Here is a 24,341-nt window from a genome sequence, read left to right as displayed (position 1 = left end):
TTTTCTACCCAGTTCCCACCCCACGCCCTCGCCACCCTAATGTCTGTATCCATAGGTAATGCATACATGCATATAAGATCTTTGTCTATTCTCTCCCCCCCTCCCCCTGCCCCACCATCCCCTTTCCTCTGAGAATCGTCAAGTCTGTTCCATTTCCATGCCACTGATTCTATTCCATTCACCAGTTTATTCTGTTCATCAGATTTTTTATTCATTTGATTTTTAGATTCGTTGTTGATAGTTATGTATTTGTTGGGGTTTTTCAGTATTTCATAGGGCTGAATTATATCCCATTTCATGTATATACCACAATTTGTTTATTCATTTATCCACTGATGGGTGTTTGGGGTTGTTTCTACTTTTTTGCTATTGTAAATATTCTTCCTTTGAACATGTGTGTATATTTATTTGAGTATCAATTTTATTTCTTTGGATATACCAGTATTCCTAGGAATGGAATTCCTGGGTCACATAGTAATTCTTTATTTCATTTTTTTGAGGAATTTCCAAAGTGTTTTCATTAGCAGCTGAACTATTTATATTCCTACTGATAACTATTTTTTTATCAGTAGGAATATAAAATAAACCTAATAGTAATACATTTCTATGTTTTGTGATAAGCCTCAGGTATCAAGCTCTCATAACCCTACATCAACAGAAGAACAGCAGCTATATTGGGCCAAAGGGACTGGTTTTGGGACAGGCTCTACAGCTTCCGGATGGGATGTGGAACAAGCTTTAACTAAACAGAGGCTGGAAGAGGAGCATGTTACCTGTCTTCTGCAGGTACATTTGTGAAGTTAATGTTATCAGTGATAATAATTAATGATTTTTTGTATTTGTATTGATTTTTAAGTATTGATGGCTATCCACATCATCTTCAGCTACTTTTATGAAGCCCATATACTTCCTGTTCTACGTTCTTTTAAGAGACCACTGGGTAAAGATTGCTTTTTCCTACTGGTAATTCTAAATTTCTTCCCTCTCAATTACTTCTTCACTGGGAGTAAAGTGACAAGAATGAAATTATTCAACAAGTGGAAAATCTATCTCTTTCCAGTAATCTCAACTTAAGTGCTGAATATGGACTCTTAAAAAAACTATTATTTATCTACTTTTATATATCTTTGTTTCTCACACTGTTTATAACTTTTCTAGAATCAGGGAAGCTGAACTAGTAGAGAAAGTCTTTAATACCATAGAAATGAGAAGAGGAGGTGCATCAATCAAATGATTAATATTGGTCAAGTCTTTGAGCATTTGTTTTCGGCAATTCTAGAATGAACGGGTCATTTTAATATAAAATTCTAGATTGTGTCCCCCTCAAACTGTGTAGTGAATTTATTCAATAAAATAAATTATATCAAGAGTTGCTACTAAGGTTTTAAGTTTTTGTTCTTAGGTGGATTGCTTCTATATGTCTAGTCATATATAGGGTGGGGCAAAGGTAGGTTTACAGTTGTATGTGAAACAGTTTATTCTTGTATTATTATTTATTGTTGTATTATTTTCCATACAAACAACTGTAATCCTACTTTTACACCACTTTGTATGGTGCCTCATGCAAAACACATCCTTTCCTTTTGAAAGTTTAAAGAAAAAATGCCTTCTTTTTAAATCATACAGTGCAAGAGATTGATTGAGTTGAAAATATATTCTCTTGGAATTCAGACTGAATATCTAACACAATATATATTTTTAATTATGAAGCTTAAATCCAATTTAAATCCAGCAATTTTTTTTTTTTTAGGTTCTTGCAAGTTATATAAATCCTATGTGTGGTGCAATAAATGGAGAAGCTCAGTCATCTCATGAGAGCAGAGGACAGAATAGTAATGCCCTTCCTTCTGTACTTCTAGAGCTGCTCAGTCAGTCCTGCCTCATCCCAGCCATGTCATCTTATCTAAGAAATGATTCAGGTAAATCATGTTTTAATATTCCTCTGAGATATCTTTGTGGGCAAGTACTTTTGCTTAATTTTTTTGTCATTATCAGTTTAAACAGTAAAAATATTTGGTGATTTATCCCAATCTATGTAGGAATGAGTTTAATAGATTTATTTTTTAAATTTTTTTTCTGGAAATATTTAGTTGGTGTATGTGTGGGGAGGAGACGGGCCCTAATTTGATACTATGTAGTCACCTATCCTAGAACACAGACTGAAAAAGACCTCAATGAACTCTTAGTGTTCTTACTTAGTTTTAGCACATTGAATTAACATGAAATCAGTAGCATAACATAATTCTGTATGTAACAAACTTAGCAATTTAAAAAATATAATTTAGAAAATTTTTCTTTAAAGAATTTAATTCAATAAACTGTCTTAAAGAGAGTTGTTCAAAGATTATACAAAACAAACTTTGCAGCCATAGTTTCAAGGTAGGTACCTGGAACAAATAAGTGAATTGTACATTTATTAGGATATTTTACCTTTAATATTCTTAAAAGGAATGATAAAAACCCTTAAAGAGAGAAAGTAGTTGATTTCTTAGTTAGATACAGTGGCTTCATCATTTCAATTTTTAAAATATATTTTCACATTATACCAATAATTGTATTTACTGCCACAATGTACTATCTGAACTACTTAATCATTTTTATGTGCAATATAACTATATAGTTACTTAATTCTTGGTCTCTCCCCAATTCTATCCCTTATTTACTTTTTGTTTCCCAAATGTGCTTATTATTATACTTTCTATATTTGTGCTTTATAAACATTGGTATTAATCCATTTACTAACCAACCAATTAATCTTAAGATTCAAATAGAAGCTATATTGCTGTGGGCTTACTGTTAGATTGCACTTGTTCTCATTTTATACTTGCCCCCTCATCCTTCTTACAGTTCTCGACATGGCAAGACATGTGCCACTCTATCGAGCTCTGCTGGAATTGCTCCGAGCCATTGCTTCTTGTACGTCCATGGTGCCCCTATTATTGCCCCTTTCTACAGAGAATGGTGAAGAGGAAGAAGAACAATCAGAGTGTCAAACTTCTGTTGGTACATTATTAGCCAAAATGAAGACCTGTGTTGATACTTACACCAACCGTTTAAGGTACTATACTTTATTCATTTCTCTTATCCTTGACTTTATCTTTTTTTTTTTTTAAATATATTTTATTGATATTTTACAGAGAGGAAGGGAGAGGGATAGAGAGCTAGAAACATCGATGAGAGAGAAACATCGATCAGCTGCCTCCTGCACACCCCCCACTGGGGATGTGCCCGCAACCCAGGTACATGCCCCTAACCGGAATTGAACCCGGGACCCTTCAGTCCGCAGGCCGACGCTCTATCCACTGAGCCAAACCGGTTTCGGCAACTTTATCTTTTTTAATATAACTTTTAGGGTTTTCTAAATGATACATGCTAATTAAACACAAATACACCCAGACAGTATATAAAACTCCAAAGAAAAAGTATCCACTGAATCCTACACTCAGGAATGTTTATTTACATTGGCTTACCTAGCATCTCCCTATGTGATATTACAGTTTTTCTTAAATACTGGTACATTTTACCAGTTTTACAGATAGATGCTAGTTTTACCCAAAATTGAAGTCAAAGACACCTTTCAGTATCAGTAAATACGTATTGCTAACAGTGTACTTAATACTCCTAGTTATGCATGTTATATAGATGCTTATTTTACATAACCATCTATTAGTGGACACTTGGGTTATCACAACCTCAGACACGCATGCTTTGGGGCATGTAGAAATCTGCATAGTAGATTCATAGATGTGGAATTATTGGATGATGGGTTACTCCAATTTCATTTTGATACATATAATTCACGCTATAACCTTTTTTTTTTTTTTTTACAAGTCAGAGGTTCAATATTTCTTGGAGTTATAAAGTATTTATCTTCATGGAATATTGAATTTTTAAATAAATCTTTGGTGTAAGTTTATACCTCACTAGATTCAGATGATGAGTTTTGTTATCATAAACTCTTTTAAATTAACCTAATAAACCTTTTCTTTTAGCAGAATCTATTCAGTGGTGGTTAGTTTTACTTAAAGATGGCTTAATTTTGATTTTTAAGGCATTTATACTGCCAGTGGGAGTTTATTCCTTTGTCGACAGTCTTTTGAGTCAATGTTCTTTACCGTCATTGTAATATATTTGTCCTACCTATTCTGACTTAATTTTAAAGAACCTAAAATTTGAGAATAATGGTATCCGTCAAATAATGGCAGAGAATTGGTCACTGGAGGAATAGTTTTTTGTCAATCTTCACCTTTAAGGAAGAAGTCAACTTCTCAGATAATCCTGACTCTGTTAGTTTATGTTGCTGTCATGATCACTTTAAAAACTAGTTGCTCACTGCCAGGCATAAGGATCATAAATTATAGAAGAGGTTAAAGAAGAATCAATTAGTAGTGATAAAAAGCTGTAGGTTTATACTATTTTACCAGGGTAGGAAAATGTAAAGGCATATTTTCTTTGATATTATGAGATTTACTTCTCTTGTAGAGAAGAGAATATATTATGTTTAATCCAATCCTTCATTGTGGCAAAAATATTTTTAACTAGTAACATCATCAGCCAGTTTAATTATAGGAAAATAGTGTGGTGTCACAATTGAACTGAAGATATAATTTTCTAATTGAGTTAATGTCTCATTGAGAAATGCCTAATTGAGCATTGTGTTTGTTAGTCCCATACAATTAACAATTTTAACAGAGCAATTAATACAAAATATACAGAGCTTTGAAATTGCCCTTATGTATTTTTAGGGGGAATTTTGCCCTGTGTTTCTGTATCTTAGGTTTCTGTATTTTGAGATGTAATGTAGTAGTTTATAACTGAAAATTGAGAATTTATGAAACTTTGAGAGTTTTTCCCTCAGGAGTATCTTATTTCTTAGATGAAAAATTGTCTTAAACACTTGGACTGTTGTTATATTATCTCTGGTTAAAAAATGACGAATTTGTGTTTTTATTAATGTCAAAATAAGGCCATTTAGAATAAGAATAACTTTCTATATACTGCTTATTTCCCTATCAAATTTTCATTTGATCCTGCAGAAATATAGTTCTAGTATATTGAGTTCTAAGATAATGATAGAAGATGCTTATTTCAGTGAATGGAAATTTTGCACCTAGAGTTCCTTTTTGTTTGTTTTTCTTAATGTATTTTCACAAGAGCTCTTTATTTTCTACTTGGTTACCTGGAAAAAATTATTCTTTACATTCCTTCCTTCTTTAATGAGAAAAAAATGACACTTCATACTTCTAAATTTTGTACCAACAAAACATGCATGTGAAGATCATAGTGACTTCACAGAGCTCATTTGTTATTTTATCTTTACAGTGACCCTGTGTAGTAACTATTTCTAATAATAGTTCTATTTTACTGAGAACAAACACTGCTAGTGACTTTTGTATGCGAATTTGAATATATCTCTTACATTATACAGCCACTGTTAGGAAAAGAAAGCAGCAGAGACACACATTATATAAAATCCCTACTTTCCTTTTAAGGTATGACACATTGAGAATTCATTTTCTACCTTACAGAGAGAAGGTAAAATCTATTCCAGTCTGTCAAGACTAAAGATATTTTTTTCTCATATTTTCATTATAAAAGAGTTAAAATAAAATGAGCAATATTATAGTTCAGTTTCCTATAGAGTTAAAAATAATTCCTAAGTTCAATTATTTTTTAATTTAATTTTAGAGAGAGAAGAAAGGAGAGGGAGAGAAAAACATCAATGTGAGAGTGGCTGCCACCTGCAGGCCCCCTACTGGGGATCAAGCCTGCAACCCAGGCATGTGCCCTGACCTGGAATTGAATTGGCAACTTTTTGGTGCACAGGATGACACTCAACCAACTGAGCCACACTAGCCAGGGTGGCCTAAATTCAATTTTAACACCGATTCAAAGTGTAAAACTTCCCCCTCACCCCACCCACCTACTTTATTTCCAACTGTACTTAAAAAACACAAAAGGATACTCTGAGATGAGAGTAGTGAGGGCAAGTATGTCCTGTTTAGATATCACTTATAGGATATGCTTTATTGGGGTTTGGAGTGTGTGTAGGTCTACCCCAGCTTAGAACAGTTTTACACTATTTTTGTCTTTGCACTCTTAATAAGAAATGTAAGGGTGAATAAAGGACATCTATTTCGTATAAGGATTTTTTTAAAGTTAGACAGAACAAGTACTAGTTTACTAGTTTTGTTTATATACCTTATTGCCTTATGTTCTTCCTCTTGTTAACTTCTCATTTGTTCCTTTTTAAAAAAATCAAACATACTCTTAAGGCATGCAAATTTTTATTTATTTATTTTTGCTTCAAATGAAGTTTTAATATATTTAACTCTTTGGTCATCTTAAAGGAAACAGATTTGCTATTTAGTCTGCAGATGATTTTCATTGAAATTATTTCTTCTGTGCATGCTATATTTACAATTTATATCTTTTGTGGATGAGAGAAATTAAAATGTTTTGCCCAAGTACAAAGAGGAAGTTAACTTTTGCTGGTGGGAATAACCTAATTGAGATTATCCTATCTTGAGGCCATTGTTTAAACCCAGCTAATCCGGTTCTCAGAATTCAAAGAATGAATGCTATGGGACTCTCCCCCAGCCTGAAACCTCTGTGAGAGGAAAGTGAAGGGATCGATAAGAAGCGGAAAAGGCAGGTCATGCACCTTGCTTTTAACTGATTTGTGCATTAGAAATTTTTTTATTGTATTTAGATAGGTGAGATCTGGCCTGGTAATAAGAGCATGACTGATTTGTTCATTTAACAGATATTGATTGAATGCTCATGGGAGCACAACAGGAAAATTGCCTCTTCTTTATGAGGGACTGACAAATTGTGGAAATAATAACTAAACAGTTTTAATAACACAGTTTGTGGTATATTAGAAGTAGAAGAATCAATCCAGATTTGGAGACCTAAAGATTAAGTAGGGACTGGCTAAATGAAGAGGGGAAGGGGCTGGCATACCAGGCTGTAGGAATTATGTTAGCAGTAAAAGAAAGCAGCACATATTTTGGGAAACTTAAAATGTTTGGTGTGCCTGGGTGTAGCATGGATGGGAGATAGGGGTAAGAGATGAGGCTATAGATGAAAGGAGAGGCTAGAAGATGAAGTGGTGTATTATAGTTACTTACTCTTAAATGTATTACAGTTATTTACTCTTAAATGGGATGAGCACTGAAAAGCCTTATAAAAAGGCTGTCTTGCAGTAGCTGAGTGGTTGTGGTGGGAGTTGGGACAAGACTAAACTGCCCTGGAAGAGATTTTCATCCTTTCCATCTCAGTAGTAGAGGTGAATGCTTTCTCCTCCTCTGCCATTTCTGGGATTGTGGATGTGTGTGTGGTCATTAGCATTCTTGCTTTTGTATTATGGACTTAAAGAGAAAGTTAGTTCCTAGGTAGAAATAAATTCTGCGTACGTTTGACTTAAAAAAGCAATTATGTAAATCACTTAACTGCATTATTTTGCGTATGTGTTAATGTTGGAAACTGCAAATTTATCCCTGGCGTAAATGGGTCTTTAGCACGGTTTCCTTTGTTCATGCATAAGCATCTGAAGTCTATAATCCCAGGCAGAAGTTTTCTTTTAAAAAAATATATATTTTATTGATTTTTTTACAGAGAGGAAGGGAGAGGGACAGAGAGTTAGAAACATCAATGAGAGAGAAACATCGATCAGCTGCCCCCCGCACACCCCCTACTGGGGATGTGACTGCAACCAAGGTACATACCCTTGACCAGAATCAAACCTGGGACCCTTCAATCCACAGGCCGACACTCTATCCACTGAGCCAAACGGGCCAGGGCTCTATTATTTTCTTAAAGCTGTTATCCAGCTAAAGTTGTAGATGTGGAAAACTTGTATAATAGTAAGTAGGTTTTAGATAAAATTTTTCTGGAGACTTTTCATCTATATTATTTTAGACTTCATCTAAATATAAAAAGAGTGCTCATATAATAATCATATTTTATTAATCCAATCAATAAGTTAAACTGTTTTCATGATTGGAAACTGAAGGAAATTTTTCTTGGTAGAAATTTCTTATCAGGGCAAAAGCCGCAGCATTTATGAGGAAGAACTTTCAGATCTTATACCACCTATGTTATTGTTAGAATCTTTCTTTATGCCTGCTAGTTCTGTAATTACTGCTGAAATTTTGCTGTTAAATATAGAGTATTATATGTGACATATAATATGTGACTCTATATTTAACAGCAAAACAAATTTTTTTAAATATAGAGCAATATATGTATAACATGCATATACATGTTATATATTAATGTACATACATCTGAAAAGAGCTTCTGAATTTTATTTTTGAAACCATACATTCTAGGGCATTTCTAATTTTCCTGAATTATAATTATACCTTAATAATGAAATGATTATCTCTTAGGGTTGAGGATTCGTTTGGTGACTGATAATTGCATAACTATAATGAGATTGTTACTGTAAGCCAGAGCATTACTCAAGGAATAACCACGTGTTTATTATGTTCATCTTTCCTGGCTTATCTGGTAAATTATCCTGTTCACATGGCAATGTGGCAGCTAGGAGTGATTTACTGTGATTTCGTTTGTTTTTTTAGAAGTTGACAGTTTCCAGGCTGTTGTTAAATATTTGCTGTACAAATTGCATTAAGATGACAGTGTTTTAATATTCTTTTATTCATAATTCTGTGGTTTTACTATCTAGCACCAGCACCTCTCTTAATGCATCCTTTCAAGATGCACAATTACTAATAATTGCATAGAGTTAATTGAGTCTAACAGTTAATGTAGACAAACTACTATTGCTGTTAGCTGATTATTACTAAGCAATTTGATTAAGATAAATCAGGGATAACATTCCTTTTGGAAATGCAAAAGGCTCAGCAAAAGTGTATTAGTTCAAAATAGAGAATTTTACATTCAGCACTTTCCAACTTTTGTCTGAAACATAATTATCAGCATTTTGGGGGAAATCTTTAAAAGGTATATGACATGTTTGTATATTATTCCTTTTTTATTTTCCAATTACAATTTACATTCATTGTTATTTTGTATTAGTTTCACGTGTACAGCATAATGGTTAGACATTCATACAAAGTATTCCCCCCTGATATTTCCGGTATTCACCTGTCATCATACATAGTTTGTATATTAGTCTTACAGCATTTGAAAATACACTTTAACTATACAAGTAAGGTAAAATACTGTTGTACTGGCTATTGTCACTTTTTATTTGACATTCAATTAAAAGAGGAATGGCAAGGAAAAGAGGTCATTGCTCCTGACTAAGTAGTCAGGTATTGCCTGTTTTAAAAATTCTTATGGCACACTGGTTGAAAATCGCTGGTCTAGTGTGAAAATTGATCTGTTGTCCACAAAATAATCACATTGCAAGATGTGACCCCTTAGCTTTTATGTACCATCATGGTGAAATCCATCTCCTGCTGGTTCTTCCAGCCTGTGTTATCTCAAGATGAAGTCAGACTACAGCAGTAGTAGTTTGGTTTCACTTTTGAATAAGTGTGATATTTCATAGCTTCCTTGGAGTAGGAATAAAGGCATTATTTTGTCTTTGATCTTCTGTGCAGACTTTTCCTGATGGACTCCAACAGGCAAGTAATCATAGTTAGTATTTGACATGTTCACCAAGAATTTGAAAGAGGGACTTGCTGTCAGATAGTCTTAATTGGTTATGAGGACCTGACACAGATGACTGCATTTGAGTGTAAGGTGTTCTGGACATTGAACTTCTCTGTAACAGCATTAAAGCAAGTGTTCTTTATTGCCTTTTCCTTGGGCTATCTTAAAGCGTTTTCCTGGTGCAAAGAAGTTTATCATATTTTAAAATCACAGGATTCTCTTATAGAAATAAATACCCAATTCCTTTTTATCTAACTAAGCAGTAAGATTAGTTGACCTACTTCTTCAAAGGCATATATATATATAAACATTTTTTATCAAACTCTTACTTTAACTCCCTAAGCTAGTTATCTAGGGCTTCAATCAGTTAAGAATTTCCGTTCCAGTCCTCCCACTACTTTGTTTCCCTTGGAAAAACATTTCCTAGTTTCTTCTCTTTTTCCTATGCCTTTCAAAACCTACAAAATTAAAAGGGCATGATTTCCTAGCCAAGAAGCATTTGTTTTGACCATAAAGTTAAGTTGTTCATCAACCTTTTACTGGGTGATAGCAACGCCAACATTTATTTTAAAGTTCTTCCTCAGTCGGATTGCCCTTTGGCGATGTATATTATTTGAGACAACTCCGTTGCACACAGTACCTTCATTGTCTCTTCTGATGTTTAATGTGACCTAAAAGTTACTATATTTTTATCTGATCTAGAAATTAAGCTTTTATTTTTAAAGGCTACTCATACCTTTGTTTTGAATATTTTCTTCTCTCATATTGCTTATTAATGCTTCCCAAGAAGAGGAAGCTTTTATTTTCAACTTTGATTTAAACCATATTGAAAACTACAAGTGGCAGTTTGTTTGTAAAAACTTAAGCAAAAACAAAAGGGAATCTAGAGATAAAAATTAAGCTTTAAATAAATCACAGAAAATATTTCATCTTACAGTGATCTTTGCCCCATTTACTGGTGCCTTTCAGTGGTCACTTTAATGTCTTCTGGAGATATGAGAAGCAAATAATTGTCCACAGTAATATTTTTAAAAAATATTTTTGTTTACATTTAATATTAATTTTTTTAAACTGTAATTCCTGGCAAAGAGCTTTAGAACTGTGAAATGTGACACAGTACCTTTTATAGTTAAATGTAGAAGTTTCATTTTCCTGTAGTTTTAGAATCTTTCCCTAAGATGCTGATTCTTAATAGTCCTGAATCTGGACATTTCAGGATGTAGTCTCCAGATTACTTCTTCTTTAAATTGTTATTTCAACTGCATGAATGTTTTGACTTTAGAATTAGGAGTGCAGGAGTTGAAATGGTCTTCTTAAATGTTCTAAGAAAATAGCTACATTATGCTGTTTTCAGTTTAGAGATGATTAAAAAGAACATAATTCTGGTATTTTGTATTTAGTCTTACAAATATCCAACTTAATTTGGGTGATATTAGCAGAGGCAGTTTAATATAACTGAATGTTGAGTTATGGGTTTTTTTTTCCCTTTTGTTTACACAAGAAAAATTTGCCCATTTTGCTCACATCCTAGTTCAGATTATGTCACAGAGCCAGAATATGCTTAATTTGTTAGCTGTTTAGTTGGAATTCACAGCAGAGTGGAAAATGTTTGCAGATAATTCTGTGCAATAGTAGAAACTTCAGTTGATTCCTCGTATTTCTTCAGGGCAGTGATCACAACCAGATTCAACGTATGCACAGAGCAGCGGATACCATGGTAGCGGCCGTCGCTGATTGCTTTTACCATGTTGGATCCATTGTCAGTCTCAAAGACCTACTTCCAGCTAGGTGCCTTGAACTCAAATAGCTTTTCACACAGACTTCAGGATGTGAGCTAAGGTATGGCCTTTTTTCATGAGCTGGGCCTACATATGGGTTGACAGTAACCTGCAACTTTCATAGAAAAGAGACTACTGGCTGTAGTGCATTGTCAGACAATGTCTAGTTGTAGTATTAGGTAGGTAGTTTGTGTTCTTCCTATATTTGAACTACTCTTTTTTTTGGAGAGTGTCTCTTTTTCCCCCATATGTTTTTGCCAAAAAGACTGTTGACATAAAAATTTCTCATTAGAACCTGGTTGTAAAGGTCTAAGGTTTATCAGCTTTATGAGTGAGCCATTGTCTTCAATATGAGATGTATATGTTCATTTCTTGTACATATTTAGTGTAAAAGATAATATTTTAAAACTTCTGTGGATGTTAGCACTTTTTCATTTTTTTATTTTGCTGTAAAAAAGTTATAATAGAATTTCCCATTCTAATTAGTTGCACCATTTTAATAATAGGGATTTCTCCTATCAGTCATCTTTCCCAAACTGGAATTAGAAAATTGGTATTCATGAATAGGGCTTGAAATTTAGAATCAGTAGTTTTCCAGGGTAACTTGCCCTAAATTGCATTGATACAGTTTATTCTCCAGACCAGAGGTTCTTGTTTCTTCAAGGTGAAAATACCTTAATTCTGGAAAAATGAGCTTTACTCCCCTATCTTCCTTCTCTGCTTGGCAAGATATGCTTCTTTAAGTGAATATTTATTTGAGGTCAACTGATGGGTGATAGATTTTTAGAAAACCATCTTTTAAAACTATTACCATACTCCTCTGTGTTCTCAAACTGTTTACTGTTGTTTTCCTGTTATGCTTCAGTGGCCCTGTTAAGAATATTTTAAGCCCTGCTATAAGGTAGAGAATTCTTTATAATTAGGGAGAGAGAGTCCTTATAAATTCAAAGGAGCTGCTATCAAACAGCTTAAATACTTTTCTTGACTCTCTGTGCTTGATACTGATTGTGAATAGCTATTGGTAAATACAGAAGTTGAAACTGTTTGAGCTTGTCTACCAAAATCATATCTTTAGTAAGGAAATGGTCAGACTCACTATTATACTATAGTCTTTACTTTATAGGTATAAAAGATGCATTATCTTTGATTCTAGCAGTGAAAATGACATTTTAGTTTTAAAACATTCACTATATTTCCTTACATACATATGCAAACATATATGTTTATATACACCTACACATACAGAAGTTGATGACTAAAATGGTATAATACAGTATGAGATCTGTCAAGTGGTTCCTCAGTGACAAAGGAAAATTGGCCATGTGTTCTCTCTGACTTCTTATAAGGAGTCAAGGAAGTTAAGCGAGCCTAGGAGAAAAGGTAATAATAACCTAGTGACATAGTATCTCTCTTCACTTAAATCACCTTGTCAGGTGAGGTAGTATGTACTTTATAGTTAAAAACATCTTGGGAGCCCATTCAAAATCCATGCATAATGTGTCCTTCTACGCTTGCTACACACTGAGTGGCTCTTCTTAATTTACCTCTTCTTTTCTGAGCAGGTTTTTGTCTTTGTGATAAAGAACAGTTCATTTGTACATAGATAACAATAATTATATTGTTAAGGGCTCTTCTACTTTCTGTTAGTCTTTCATAGTTCTCTAAGGCTCCATGCCCACTTTGTGAAATACTAAAGTTAAGTCCTTTTGTTGGTAGGTATGCAACTAGATAAATAAGTGATGTGTAGTTTAGATCAGATCTTAGCAGAAATACTTTAAACATGTGATTTTTCTTGCTTACATGTGATTTTCATTTGTTTAAAATTATTTAATAATGAATTAGCAAATATGTAGATTTTTAGTACCTAAGCAGTAGTATAATGATGTTTATTGTGTGAATAACATGCTGATAATTGAAATAGGAAAAAGACAATTGATATTTAGTTGTTATTTCCAGTGAATCTTGTAGTAAATACTACTGCATACATCTAGAAAATTTTTAGAAACGTTTTGATGCCTTATACATACACTGAAACCTTGCTGTAACACAATTATGATACACAATTTAATAGAAGGTTGGTTACACTTTAGACCCTGAATAGGGAATAAAGAGGATTATCTTTTAGATGATTATGCCCTAAAACTTGGTGTTTATATTAAGTTTCAGTATATAGAAGCACACTGTGTTAAGATACATTAATAGTGAACCTGTACTTTACTATGATATAACCCCCTACCTGGGATATGAATATACTCTGAGTGAAATATAGAGTGAAATTTAAAAGTATGTGTGTTTCTTTGGTTCCTAAATCTTAGAAGACAGGATAGATACCTATGACTTTTACATATAGAGGTGATTTTTCTATTTCTAGATATTTACAATTACTAAAAGTATGATTTTAAAGTTGTGGATTCAAAGACACATCAGGTTTCTGGGTCTTTTTACAGTATGACATTTCTATAATGTTTATCTCTTGTTTGTTTTTACATTTGGAGGGAAAATCTAGCCAATACTTTATTTATTATGCTAGCTAAGCATTATCGGATCAGAAGCAATTATAAATCTAATTTAAACTACCTCTGATATATATCATGTGTATATCAGATGAAATGCACTGTATCATTTTGATTTTTAACTACTTTTGTTGACTTAACGGAGATATTTATTTTTCAATCCTAAAATCTTAATGTTCCTTCATTTTTTTTTTTCCAAATGAAAAAATTTCTTTAGATCTAAAAGGGAAAATGCTAAAACAGGAGTAAAACCAGATGCATCTGATCAAGAACCAGAAGGACTTACTCTTTTGGTACCAGATATCCAAAGGACTGCAGAGATCGTTTATGCAGCCACGACCAGCTTACGGCAAGCAAACCAGGGTACAGCTCTGCTTCTTTCATGCTGCATCATTACTTACTGAAAACTGACTCTGTCTTTCCTCTGTGTTAATGGTGTTCATTTACCTAAAATGACTTTTCTTGGTCATGTTTTTAAGTTAATTATGAATAATCTCTAAATATTTATCTACTATGTATGATTGCTAACACTAAATTTTATAGCCTGAGCATGCATCATACATTTTTTCTCATTAAAAGTCATGAAATGGAAAAATACCATTGTATGAGATAGAAAATAGTATATTTATACTGTCTGAACTTGATTAGCATTGGCATTTTCATGTAATAGCAACAGAAGATATAAATGACTCTGAATTATCTATTTCACTTCTGCTGTTTTGACTAAATGGATGAAACCTAATTACCATTTCACGAATTTACGCTTTAAAATTGGTGAGGCTGCCGAAACCGGTTTGGCTCAGTGGATAGAGCGTCGGCCTGCGGACTGAAGGGTCCCGGGTTCGATTCCGGTCAAGGGCATGTACTTTGGTTGCGGGCACATCCCCAGTGGGGGGTGTGCAGGAGGCAGCTGATCGATGTTTCTCTCTCATCGATGTTTCTAGCTCTCTATCCTTCTCCCTTCCTCTCTGTAAAATATCAATTAAAAAAAAAATAAAATTAAAAAAAAAATTAAAATTGGTGAGGTTTTTAGCCCTATTAGTTATGTTATGAAATAGAAAGAATTTTTTTTAATTCTTAGAATCGTTCAGTAGGAAGACTATTGTCAAGAGTTTGGTAATTTTTTAGAATTCAAAATTTGAACTCTGGAAGTTAATCATTTTTTGTTTTAATCTTCTAAAATTAATAGAAAAGAAACTAGGTGAATATTCAAAGAAGGTGGCAATGAAACCCAAACCTTTATCAGTATTGAAATCACTTGAAGAAAAATATGTGGCTGTTATGAAGAGATTACAGTTTGGTAAGTTGAAATTTTAATCTTCATTTCTTTAGATTTCATTTCAGATTTTTTAATGGTGCTATTGAAATGTGTTCTGGTAAATTAAAGATTTTAAAACTTGCTTGTACCATGAATTATTCATATTTCCCCTCTCTCTCTCTCTCTCTCTCTCTCTCTCTCTCTCTACACACACACACACACACACACACACACACACACACATCTTTTTATCTCTTGGAATTCAGAGCTATAGTTATATTTGGAAATCATGATTCAGTAGAAACCTAGAAAAAACAAAAGCCAGATGTCTAACAAATAGGCAGAAAGTTGTATTCTTTCTTTATCTCTATTTCTGTATGTCTTGGCCTGGACGAAGGCACAACTATAAGCTCTTTGAAGGCAGATATATTTTCCGATTTATCATTTAACCCAAACACCCTACCTAAAAACTTGTACTGAGTTCTTGGTAAGATTGATATAATACTAATTATAATATAGCATTAATTTTTTTTATATATTTAGAATTATATAAACACAAGATCAAAATTTATCATTGCTTTGTCAAAGTACTTAGAAAATAATCTTAGTAATATTAATAATTTTTTTTATTCTGTTAACTTAAATTTCAGAAGTAATACAAGAGTAAACTTCAGCCTGGAATTTTTGATTTTTGAGATCAGGGGAAATAGATAAAGACTTTCTCTATTTTTTATTTTTTTTAAAGAAATATGAGAATACTTTTTGACATTTCTTATTCTGAATTATTTTGTCAAAAATATTTTATGCCACTCATTTAAGAATAAATTACTATTTTGCATTGTCATTTAGCTGCTTGATATAATCTACCACCAATGTGTCCACACTGTAGATTAAAAATCATTTCTTGTTTTTTCTTCCATTATAGATTCCATCCATGAAGTAGTAGGTGTTACATTAACGTTTATAGTTTACTATTCTTCCACATTGCAGTCGTCTCCATTTTGGGTGGGAAGAAGGGCTAGTGATTTATTTGTGATTTTTGTCATTAAAACAACTATCCTCCATGCTGGTTCTTTTTTTATTTCAGTGTTTCTATTTTCTGTCTTTTTAGATACATTTGAGATGGTTTCTGAAGATGAAGATGGGAAGTTGGGTTTTAAAGTAAATTACCACTACATGTCTCAGGTGAAAAATGCAAATGATGCAAACAGTGCTGCCAGAGCCCGTCGCCTTGCTCAGGAAGCTGTGACACTTTCGACCTCACTGCCTCTTTCGTCATCATCTAGTGTGTTTGTGCGCTGTGATGAGGAGCGACTTGACATCATGAAGGTAGACAAAGCAACTTTTTCCATATTTCCCTGACTATTAAAATATTCATACAAAGCACTAGAAATACCGTGAATTTAAAATTCTGTTGATCATTTTGGAGTCAGTGAAAGGACTTCTTTTGTAATGTTAGTTCAGAGTATGTGGATGAGGCTGCTGTTCAAAATAAAGATTTAGAAGAAAATACTAAAATACCTTTGTTGAGCATAGTATCAAAGGATTTAATGCTGACCAGAAGAAAAAAAAGTTACAGGATTTCTACCTTGTCATCCAATATACTTCTCTCATGTTCATACTACTATCAGACTTCAAAATTATTTTTTCTTTTATTTTTTAGGAAATTTATGTATTTACAGATCGATAAGATCTATGAATTTAGTAATGGTAGTACAATAATAAATAACTTGCACCTTTATGCTTTAGCTCTGGTGATTTAAAAGAGTTAGTACCTGGGGAGGTGCTTTCTTTACATTTATGATTTAATTCATAGGTTAAATATTCTGTCTTCCTTAAATACTCTGCTGAAACTATTGACCCACTGATTTGCAGAAGTTCTTTTGTTTGCTTGCTCTTTTGTTTTGTTCCATTGGATATTTTTCTGATAGAAATTTCATAGACCTTGCCTATAGGGCCACACTCCTACGTATTTCTTGTTAAAAACAATAGAACCGATTATAGGATGATTACCTAGGGAATTATGTTATCACTGAATAGATCACATAAATTCAAACTTGTGACTTTGTCTCTGTTAAGCAATAAGCTATACCTAATATAAAGGATCCCAAAATGGAGTCCCAAAGCAAAGATCAGAGTTATCACAGATGGATACTAGTGCCACTTACCTCCACTAGCAGCTGTTCAGAAACAGAGGCTTTGCTGCTCAGGCATTGCACAATAAAGAACTGTTGAGTGGCTCAAACAAAATTCGTTAAATAATTCTGACACTCACTGTTGGGTTCTTTGCTATTTTTTGGACTACCAGAAATCCTGAGGGAAATACCTACTGTTCTTCAAAACTTTTTTGTTATAAGTTGTCACATGAGAACCTTTATTTCTGTTATCTACTTATCTCCTCCCAGAGGAAAATATTAAAAGTAAGTTATTTTTTTAAAAATTAACTTATCTAAAGATTAAAGCAAAAAATTAACCTCATAACTTTGAGATATGATAATGAATGTACCTGGAATCTCAACTTGTTGAAAATGCTATAGAGACTATTATGAAGGAAAGCTCTCAGAAAAAAAAGTAACTTAATTTAAAAGGTATTTGATGTTAAGGTAAGCTTTCCTGCTGCCAATAAAGACCTATCTTTTAACAGTCCATTTTTATCAAAACCAAATCATTTGTTCTTAATTTAAAACCATGTCCTCTTCCTGTATTCATTTTTACACATTCTAGTAGAGATGTATATATACAATGTCAGAAGGTTGTTCTTTTATGTTGGATTGTGTTTTCCTACATATCAGTGTTGAACAGTAACATAGACTTTTGTGTGTTTGTATATGCATACTAGGTTCTAATAACTGGTCCAGCGGACACTCCTTACGCAAATGGCTGCTTTGAGTTTGATGTATATTTTCCTCAAGATTATCCCAGTTCACCCCCTCTTGTGAATCTAGAAACAACTGGTGGCCATAGCGTGCGATTCAATCCAAACCTTTATAATGATGGCAAGGTAATATAATTACAGTCTTATTCTAGTGCCAAAGTGTTGTGACCAAAGTTTCTTTGTAATTTGAACAAAAATTTCGTTTTGGTTATATTTTCATAGTACATAGCTTTCTTCAGGCTTCTCTCCCTGTGTGCAAAGATTAGCTTAAGGAATGAGAGAGAAGGAACTGAAAGGGGCAGAAACACACAGTATTAAGAAGCAAGTACCGTGTTAAGTTACTGAAGTACTAACTTACTTAACATGTTCCTTGGCCAATTGAGAGCTTCCTCCCATTTGGAGATAGTATAGCCAGATGTCTGTCTTTGCCTCTCACTTTTCTTTACTTTCCCTATCTCCAATTCCAGTTATCTTTTTACAAGTGCCTGAAGCTAGATGAATGGCAAACATCTATGTTCCTTTTTTTGCATATAATAACTTTCTCTTGCTATCATAACTATCCAATTTTTTTCCCCTGTGGTAGAAATAACTGTGAACTTTAATTTATGTTAAAATGTTTAATATTTTCTTATAAATGGTAAGATGCATTCTTATCACCACCATCACCCCAAAAGTTGACAAATGAGTATAATAAAAATTATTTCATAAACCTTCTAAAATTTGACTCAAAAGAACAGCCATCACTTTTCAAAGTAATTTTGGACAGTTGGATGAAATTTCAACATTAAATTCCATGCTGAGAGTATTTAACGTTTGAAAACCATTAGAAGGTCAGAAAAATGTATAGACTTCACATGCAGACTCTACTTTGATACTATGAGAATAGCAAGTGCTAGAGGTTGATTGGTATATTAAAGATGACTCAAGTTTTCCCTTGGTTTTGCCTTTCTATTTTCAAAAGGTGCAGCCTGCCTCAGATCTGGGCTTGCAAGTATCATTTTGTCTTCATCATAAGCTCATGTCATAAAAGTGGAATTTGTTTTTTGGGTTTATTTCAGGAGATTTAACCACAGATAGACCTACTTTCTTTGGGAAAGCAAAGCAGGTCCTTTATAACTAAGCAAAGAAGAGGAAATAGCAAGGCTGACTTTACTTGAGAGAGAGAGAGAGAGAGAGACAGAGAGAGAGAGAGACAGAGAGAGACTGGAACCTGAAAAGAGTTTTAGTGTAAAATGTTGAAATTTATTTAAGAAATTACTTTCTCAAGACTTATTGGTATAGAGAAGAGGGTAGGGTAAGGGCTTGAGGGTCCAGTATCATGAATTATACAGTTTTTGTTCTGTTACATACTGGTAACATTTATTCTTGGTCACTAAACATTTACTTGGGTTCAAGATCTATAGGGATAAGAATACCTGCCATTGGTAGCCACAGGGATGCCTTTGATATCAAATGGGTTGGTATATCTGACAATCTATAATAATAAAAGGGCAATATGCTAATTAGACTGAACATCTTCCAGACGTCATTCCGGACATCCCTCCTAACAAAGCCGGGGGCAGAGGGAAGCCAGCCCAGGTCCCGGGTGCCTGCGAGCAGCCCGAGAGAAGCCAGCCCAGGCCCCGGGTGCCTGCGGGCAGCCCAAGGGAAGCCAGCCCAGGCCCTGGGTGCCTGCGGCTGGAGGAGGGAAGCAGCCCGGGTCCTGGGTGCCAGAGGAAAGCCGGCGCCGGCAGTGGGAAGGAAGGCCTACTCTTGCACTAATTTTTGTGCATCAGGCTTTTAGTACTTTAAATAATAACACAAAGTCTTTTAAAATTATTCATGAAATTACCTGTTAAATGAATTCATTAAGAGAATAGCAGGGAAATGGACTACTCTGCTTTTCAAAGAACTGCTTATTTTCCAATTAGTTTACAAGAATAGATAAAATGTCCCTGGTTTTATTTTCCCCAAAAGCAGTCCATCTCCCTGCTATTCTCTTAATGCTCTGTGAAAGCAATACTGCAAAATACATGTATTTTGCAGTATTGCTTTATGTTGAACTGTGATTGGCAAATAATTTGAGTTCATTCTTGCTATCGGAGTGAACAAGTATATAATGTGTCTTAAAGTTTGATCCTCAAGACCTTTTCCCGGTATCTGTGAGGTCCTCCCCTTTCCAAATTGATGGTCATGTGAGGCCAGATTTTACCCATATACTTCAACCAAAACAATATATTGCAACAGATTGAATGCAGAGGCAGATATGAAGTCAGGATATATGAAGTTATGCCCAAATTTCAAAATTTATAAAATTTGAAAAAGATTTTTAAAAATGTAGTTCCACTTTAACTCACTGATTTTTATTTGGAAAAATTATTTTTTTATTTAGAAATGTTAATTGTATTTAATGTATAGTAGGTATTGATGCATTTTTCATTATTGCTATCACATCTGAAGATGTTAATTTGTTTTAACAGACTAACCCTTAGGGTTTAGATTGGGGACATAAAAATGACATATTAGCATTTCACTTTTACTTCTGGTTGTGACAGTTTGCTTTTAAAAAGCACTCCTTTCAATTCTGTCTATGCTTTTCTCTTTATTTCTCAGGTTTGTTTAAGCATATTAAATACATGGCATGGAAGACCAGAAGAGAAGTGGAATCCTCAGACCTCAAGCTTTTTGCAAGTAAACAAATTTCTCTGACAGTTTCATTTTGAAAATGTAGAGCTACTTATATTTGAAAAATTATTTTAGTGACTGAGAATAAACAATAAGTCAAAAAAGATAGATTTATAGGAAATCAATATTAAATAGCTAATAGGTGAGCAGTTGGTGCATCTCATTTGGAGTTTAGAATCAAAATCAGACATAAGACAGAAATTACATTTTGTCAAAATTGCTTTTTAAAAATTCCCTAAGTTATCTTTAACGTACACTATGATGCAATAGGTAAGACAGATTATCCCATCTCCCAGTCACTATAGGGCTTAATTCATGTAAATAGACTTTAATAAATTCCTGGTATTACATATTTCTAGGATATAGTTCTTCTGTATTCTAGTTAGTAATGGGATTCATTTGAGGCTCAGAAGTACTGTCTCAAATTTTATAAGTTAGTTTCCACACACCATTTGAGCACAGAAAATAAAGTGTTATTTAACATCCCATCTAATGTTTCTTGCTGATATCTTAATAGTTCTGGATCCTAGCAAAGAAATGAAAAAATAAGCATATTAATAACATGAATTAACTTTGTTACTTATTTATTAAAGAAACAAATTGTTGCTACATCATAGTTTAAATTCAAATATACAGTTTACTGTTTATTTTAAGAAAGACCATCATAAATTATCCTCAGGTAAACCTACTAAAGTTGACATACCCTGAGAGGATTCTTTTTCTACATTCTTATTTTGAAATGGTTTAAAGAAGATATGAAAATTTTTTTAGGCTGTCACTTATTTTTGACTCTCTAAAAAGACCTGTCGCATCCTATGAAACAGAGAAATATAACTAGAATTTTTTCCTTTTTGCCATTATGGAAACCAAGAAAAAAAGGTTATGTAATTCATACAAAGTAATTAAGGAACTTAATAGAATATTTCTCCAAGTAACTACTACTTCATTAAAAAAAAAATTATGTCAGTTCTATTTAAAAAAACTCCCAACACCTTCAAATATTTTTTCTATGTGCCCGTTACTCTTGACAACATAAACTAAGCTTATGAGTTTTACTATGATAGGAAACTCGGCGATATCCTATTTTTCATTAAGTAAATTAGACTTATATGTGAATTGGAACCATTTTAAAAAATATATATTTTTATTGATTTCAGAGAGGAAGGGAGAGGGAGAGAGAAACATCAATGATGAGAGAGAATCACCAATTGGCTGCCTCCTGCATGCCCCCCACTGGGGATCAAGCCCGCAACCCAGGCATGTGCCCTTGACTGGAATCGAACATGGGACCCTTCAGTCCACAGACCAATGCTCTATCCATTGAACCAAACCAGCTAGGGCTGGAACCAATTTTTGAATTTTAACCAAATTTATATAGTTTTATAAATACATTTACTATTAATTTTCAAAGTTTTCTAGTTCAAAATTTGATTAACTTTGATCTTGCCTGTATATCTGTATTATACATAAAATATTTTGTAAAATAAACCTATACTCAAGGGTTTAAATTTTACAAATTGGGAAACTTAACTACCATACATAAAAATGATCTTTTCTATATATTCCCTTTAAGGTTTTTTGTCATATACATGGTTCATATGATCTTAATTAATATAGTAAATATAACATGGTAAATAATCATTTAACATTAGATCATTTAACATCCTTTAAAAATATCTTCTAATTTTTTAATTTTGTAAATAATACTGTTGTTATATAACTTTCTTTATATTTTATGTAGTTTCCTGAATCTAGGCTTGCAGATTGTGATGAAATTGTCTTGGTCATGCCAAAACCGGTTTGGCTCAGTGGATAGAGCGTCAGCCTGCGGACTGAAAGGTCCCAGGTTCGATTCCGGTCAAGGGCATGTAACTTGGTTGCGGGCACATCCCCAGTAGGAGGTGTGCAAGAGGCAGCTGATCGATGTTTCTCTCTCATCGATGTTTCTGACTATCTATCCCTCTTCCTTCCTCTCTGTAAGAAATCAATAAAATATATTTAAAAAAAAAAAAAAAGGAAAAAGAAATTGGCTTGGTCCAGGAGCCAGAAGTGGCTGTATCTTTTCTGTAGCAAGAGTGAATAGGCTTGTCTTCATCCTGAGCTTAGGGGGAAATCTTTCATTTTTTTTTTTTTTTTAATATATTTTATTGATTTTTTACAGAGAGGAAGGGAAAGGGATAGAGAGTCAGAAACATCGATGAGAGAGTAACATCGATTAGCTGCCTCCTGCACACCCCCACTGGGGATGTGCCCGCAACCAAGGTACATGCCCTTGACCAGAATCGAACCTGGGACCTTTCAGTCCGCAGGCCGACGCTCTATCCACTGAGCAAAACCAGCCAGGGCAAAATCTTCCATTCTTTTCCATTGAGTATGATATTAGCTGTGGAATTTCCATCAATTCCCTTCATCATGTTGAGGACATGTCCCTCTACACCTAGTTTGTTGCATATTTTTATCATGAATTAGATACTTTCTTCAGAAGCAGGCTACACAAAAGTTGTAGGAAATATTAAAAATCTTCAAATAACTGGATTACTTCTATTTATTATAGTATATATTTCCCCCCCTCTGGCTCTATTTATTTTGTTTGTTTTTGTTTTTATTGATTTTTATTTATTTTTTATTTTTTTTAAACTTAATAAATCTTTGTTCAGATTATTACAATTGTTTCTCCTTTTTCCCCCCCATAGCACCCCTCCACCCAGTTTCCCCCCCAACTTCTCCCCTCCACTGTCCTCATCCATAGGTATACGATTTTTGTCCAGTCTCTTCCTGCACCCCCCATACCCTTTTACCCTGAGAATTATCAGTCCACTCCCTTTCTATGCCCCTGATTCTATTATATTCACCAGTTTATTCTGTTCATCAGATTTTTAATTCACTTGATTTTTAGGTTCACTTGTTGATAGATATGTATTTGTTGTTCATAATTTTTCTCTGTATTTTTTTCTTCTTCCCTTTCTTAAAGAATACCTTTCAGCATTTCATATAATACTGGTTTGGTGGTGATGAACTCCTTTAGCTTTTTCTTATCTGTGAAGTTCTTTATCTGACCTTCCATTCTGAATGATAACTTTGCTGGGTAGAGTAATCTTGGTTGTAGGTTCTTGTTATTCATCACTTTGAATATTTCTTGCCACTCCCATCTGGCCTGCATAGTTTCTGTTGAGAAATCAGCTGACAGTCGTATGGGTGCTCCCTTGTAGGTAATTAACTGTTTTTCTCTTGCTGCTTTTAATATTCTCTCTTTGTCTTTTGAATGGTAGTCTTGCTGGATATAGTAATCTTGGTCTCAGATCCTTGCTTTCCATTATTATGAGTACTTTGTGCCATTCCCTTCTGGCCTGTAGAGTTTCTGATATCATACTATGTTAGTATAGTTTTGGTAATATTATTATACTTAAAATCTTTTTATTCTTGAAATATTAATGTTTATTGCATGTAATATTATATGTAAGATCATTTTTCTTGAATAATTGGTGTTTATTGCATGTAACATCATATTTAAAATCGTTTTCTTGAGATATTAATGTTTATTGCATGTAACATTATATTTAAAGTTGTTTTTCTTGAAATAAAAAAACTGGTAAAAAAAAAAAAAAAGGGAAGGAGAAGAAGCA

At 33.5% G+C, this 24,341-nt stretch overlaps 1 protein-coding gene across 7 annotated transcripts in view; it reads left to right on the top strand.

The window, feature by feature from the left end:
- The window catches only part of BIRC6 (baculoviral IAP repeat containing 6), a 194,526-nt gene that overhangs the window by 163,105 nt on the left and 7,080 nt on the right, over positions 1 to 24,341 (top strand). For 6 of the 7 annotated variants that reach the window (XM_080686115.1, XM_080686117.1, XM_080686114.1 and 3 more), the window contains 8 exons: positions 622 to 786; positions 1,751 to 1,919; positions 2,848 to 3,058; positions 14,139 to 14,284; positions 15,111 to 15,221; positions 16,291 to 16,508; positions 18,019 to 18,180; positions 20,647 to 20,724. In XM_080686115.1, coding sequence (XP_080542241.1) covers positions 622 to 786; positions 1,751 to 1,919; positions 2,848 to 3,058; positions 14,139 to 14,284; positions 15,111 to 15,221; positions 16,291 to 16,508; positions 18,019 to 18,180; positions 20,647 to 20,724 — 1,260 coding nt within the window. Of the gene's footprint in view, positions 1 to 621; positions 787 to 1,750; positions 1,920 to 2,847; positions 3,059 to 11,296; positions 11,470 to 14,138; positions 14,285 to 15,110; positions 15,222 to 16,290; positions 16,509 to 18,018; positions 18,181 to 20,646; positions 20,725 to 24,341 lie in introns of all 7 variants that reach the window. The other variant, XR_013961518.1, reaches the window with a different exon arrangement.

The sequence above is a fragment of the Plecotus auritus genome (assembly GCF_963455305.1).
Source record: "Plecotus auritus genome assembly, chromosome: 8".
Classification (NCBI taxonomy): Eukaryota; Metazoa; Chordata; class Mammalia; order Chiroptera; family Vespertilionidae; genus Plecotus; species Plecotus auritus.
Note: the sequence above shows the minus strand (reverse complement) of the source record. Positions and strands in the feature narration are given on the sequence as shown.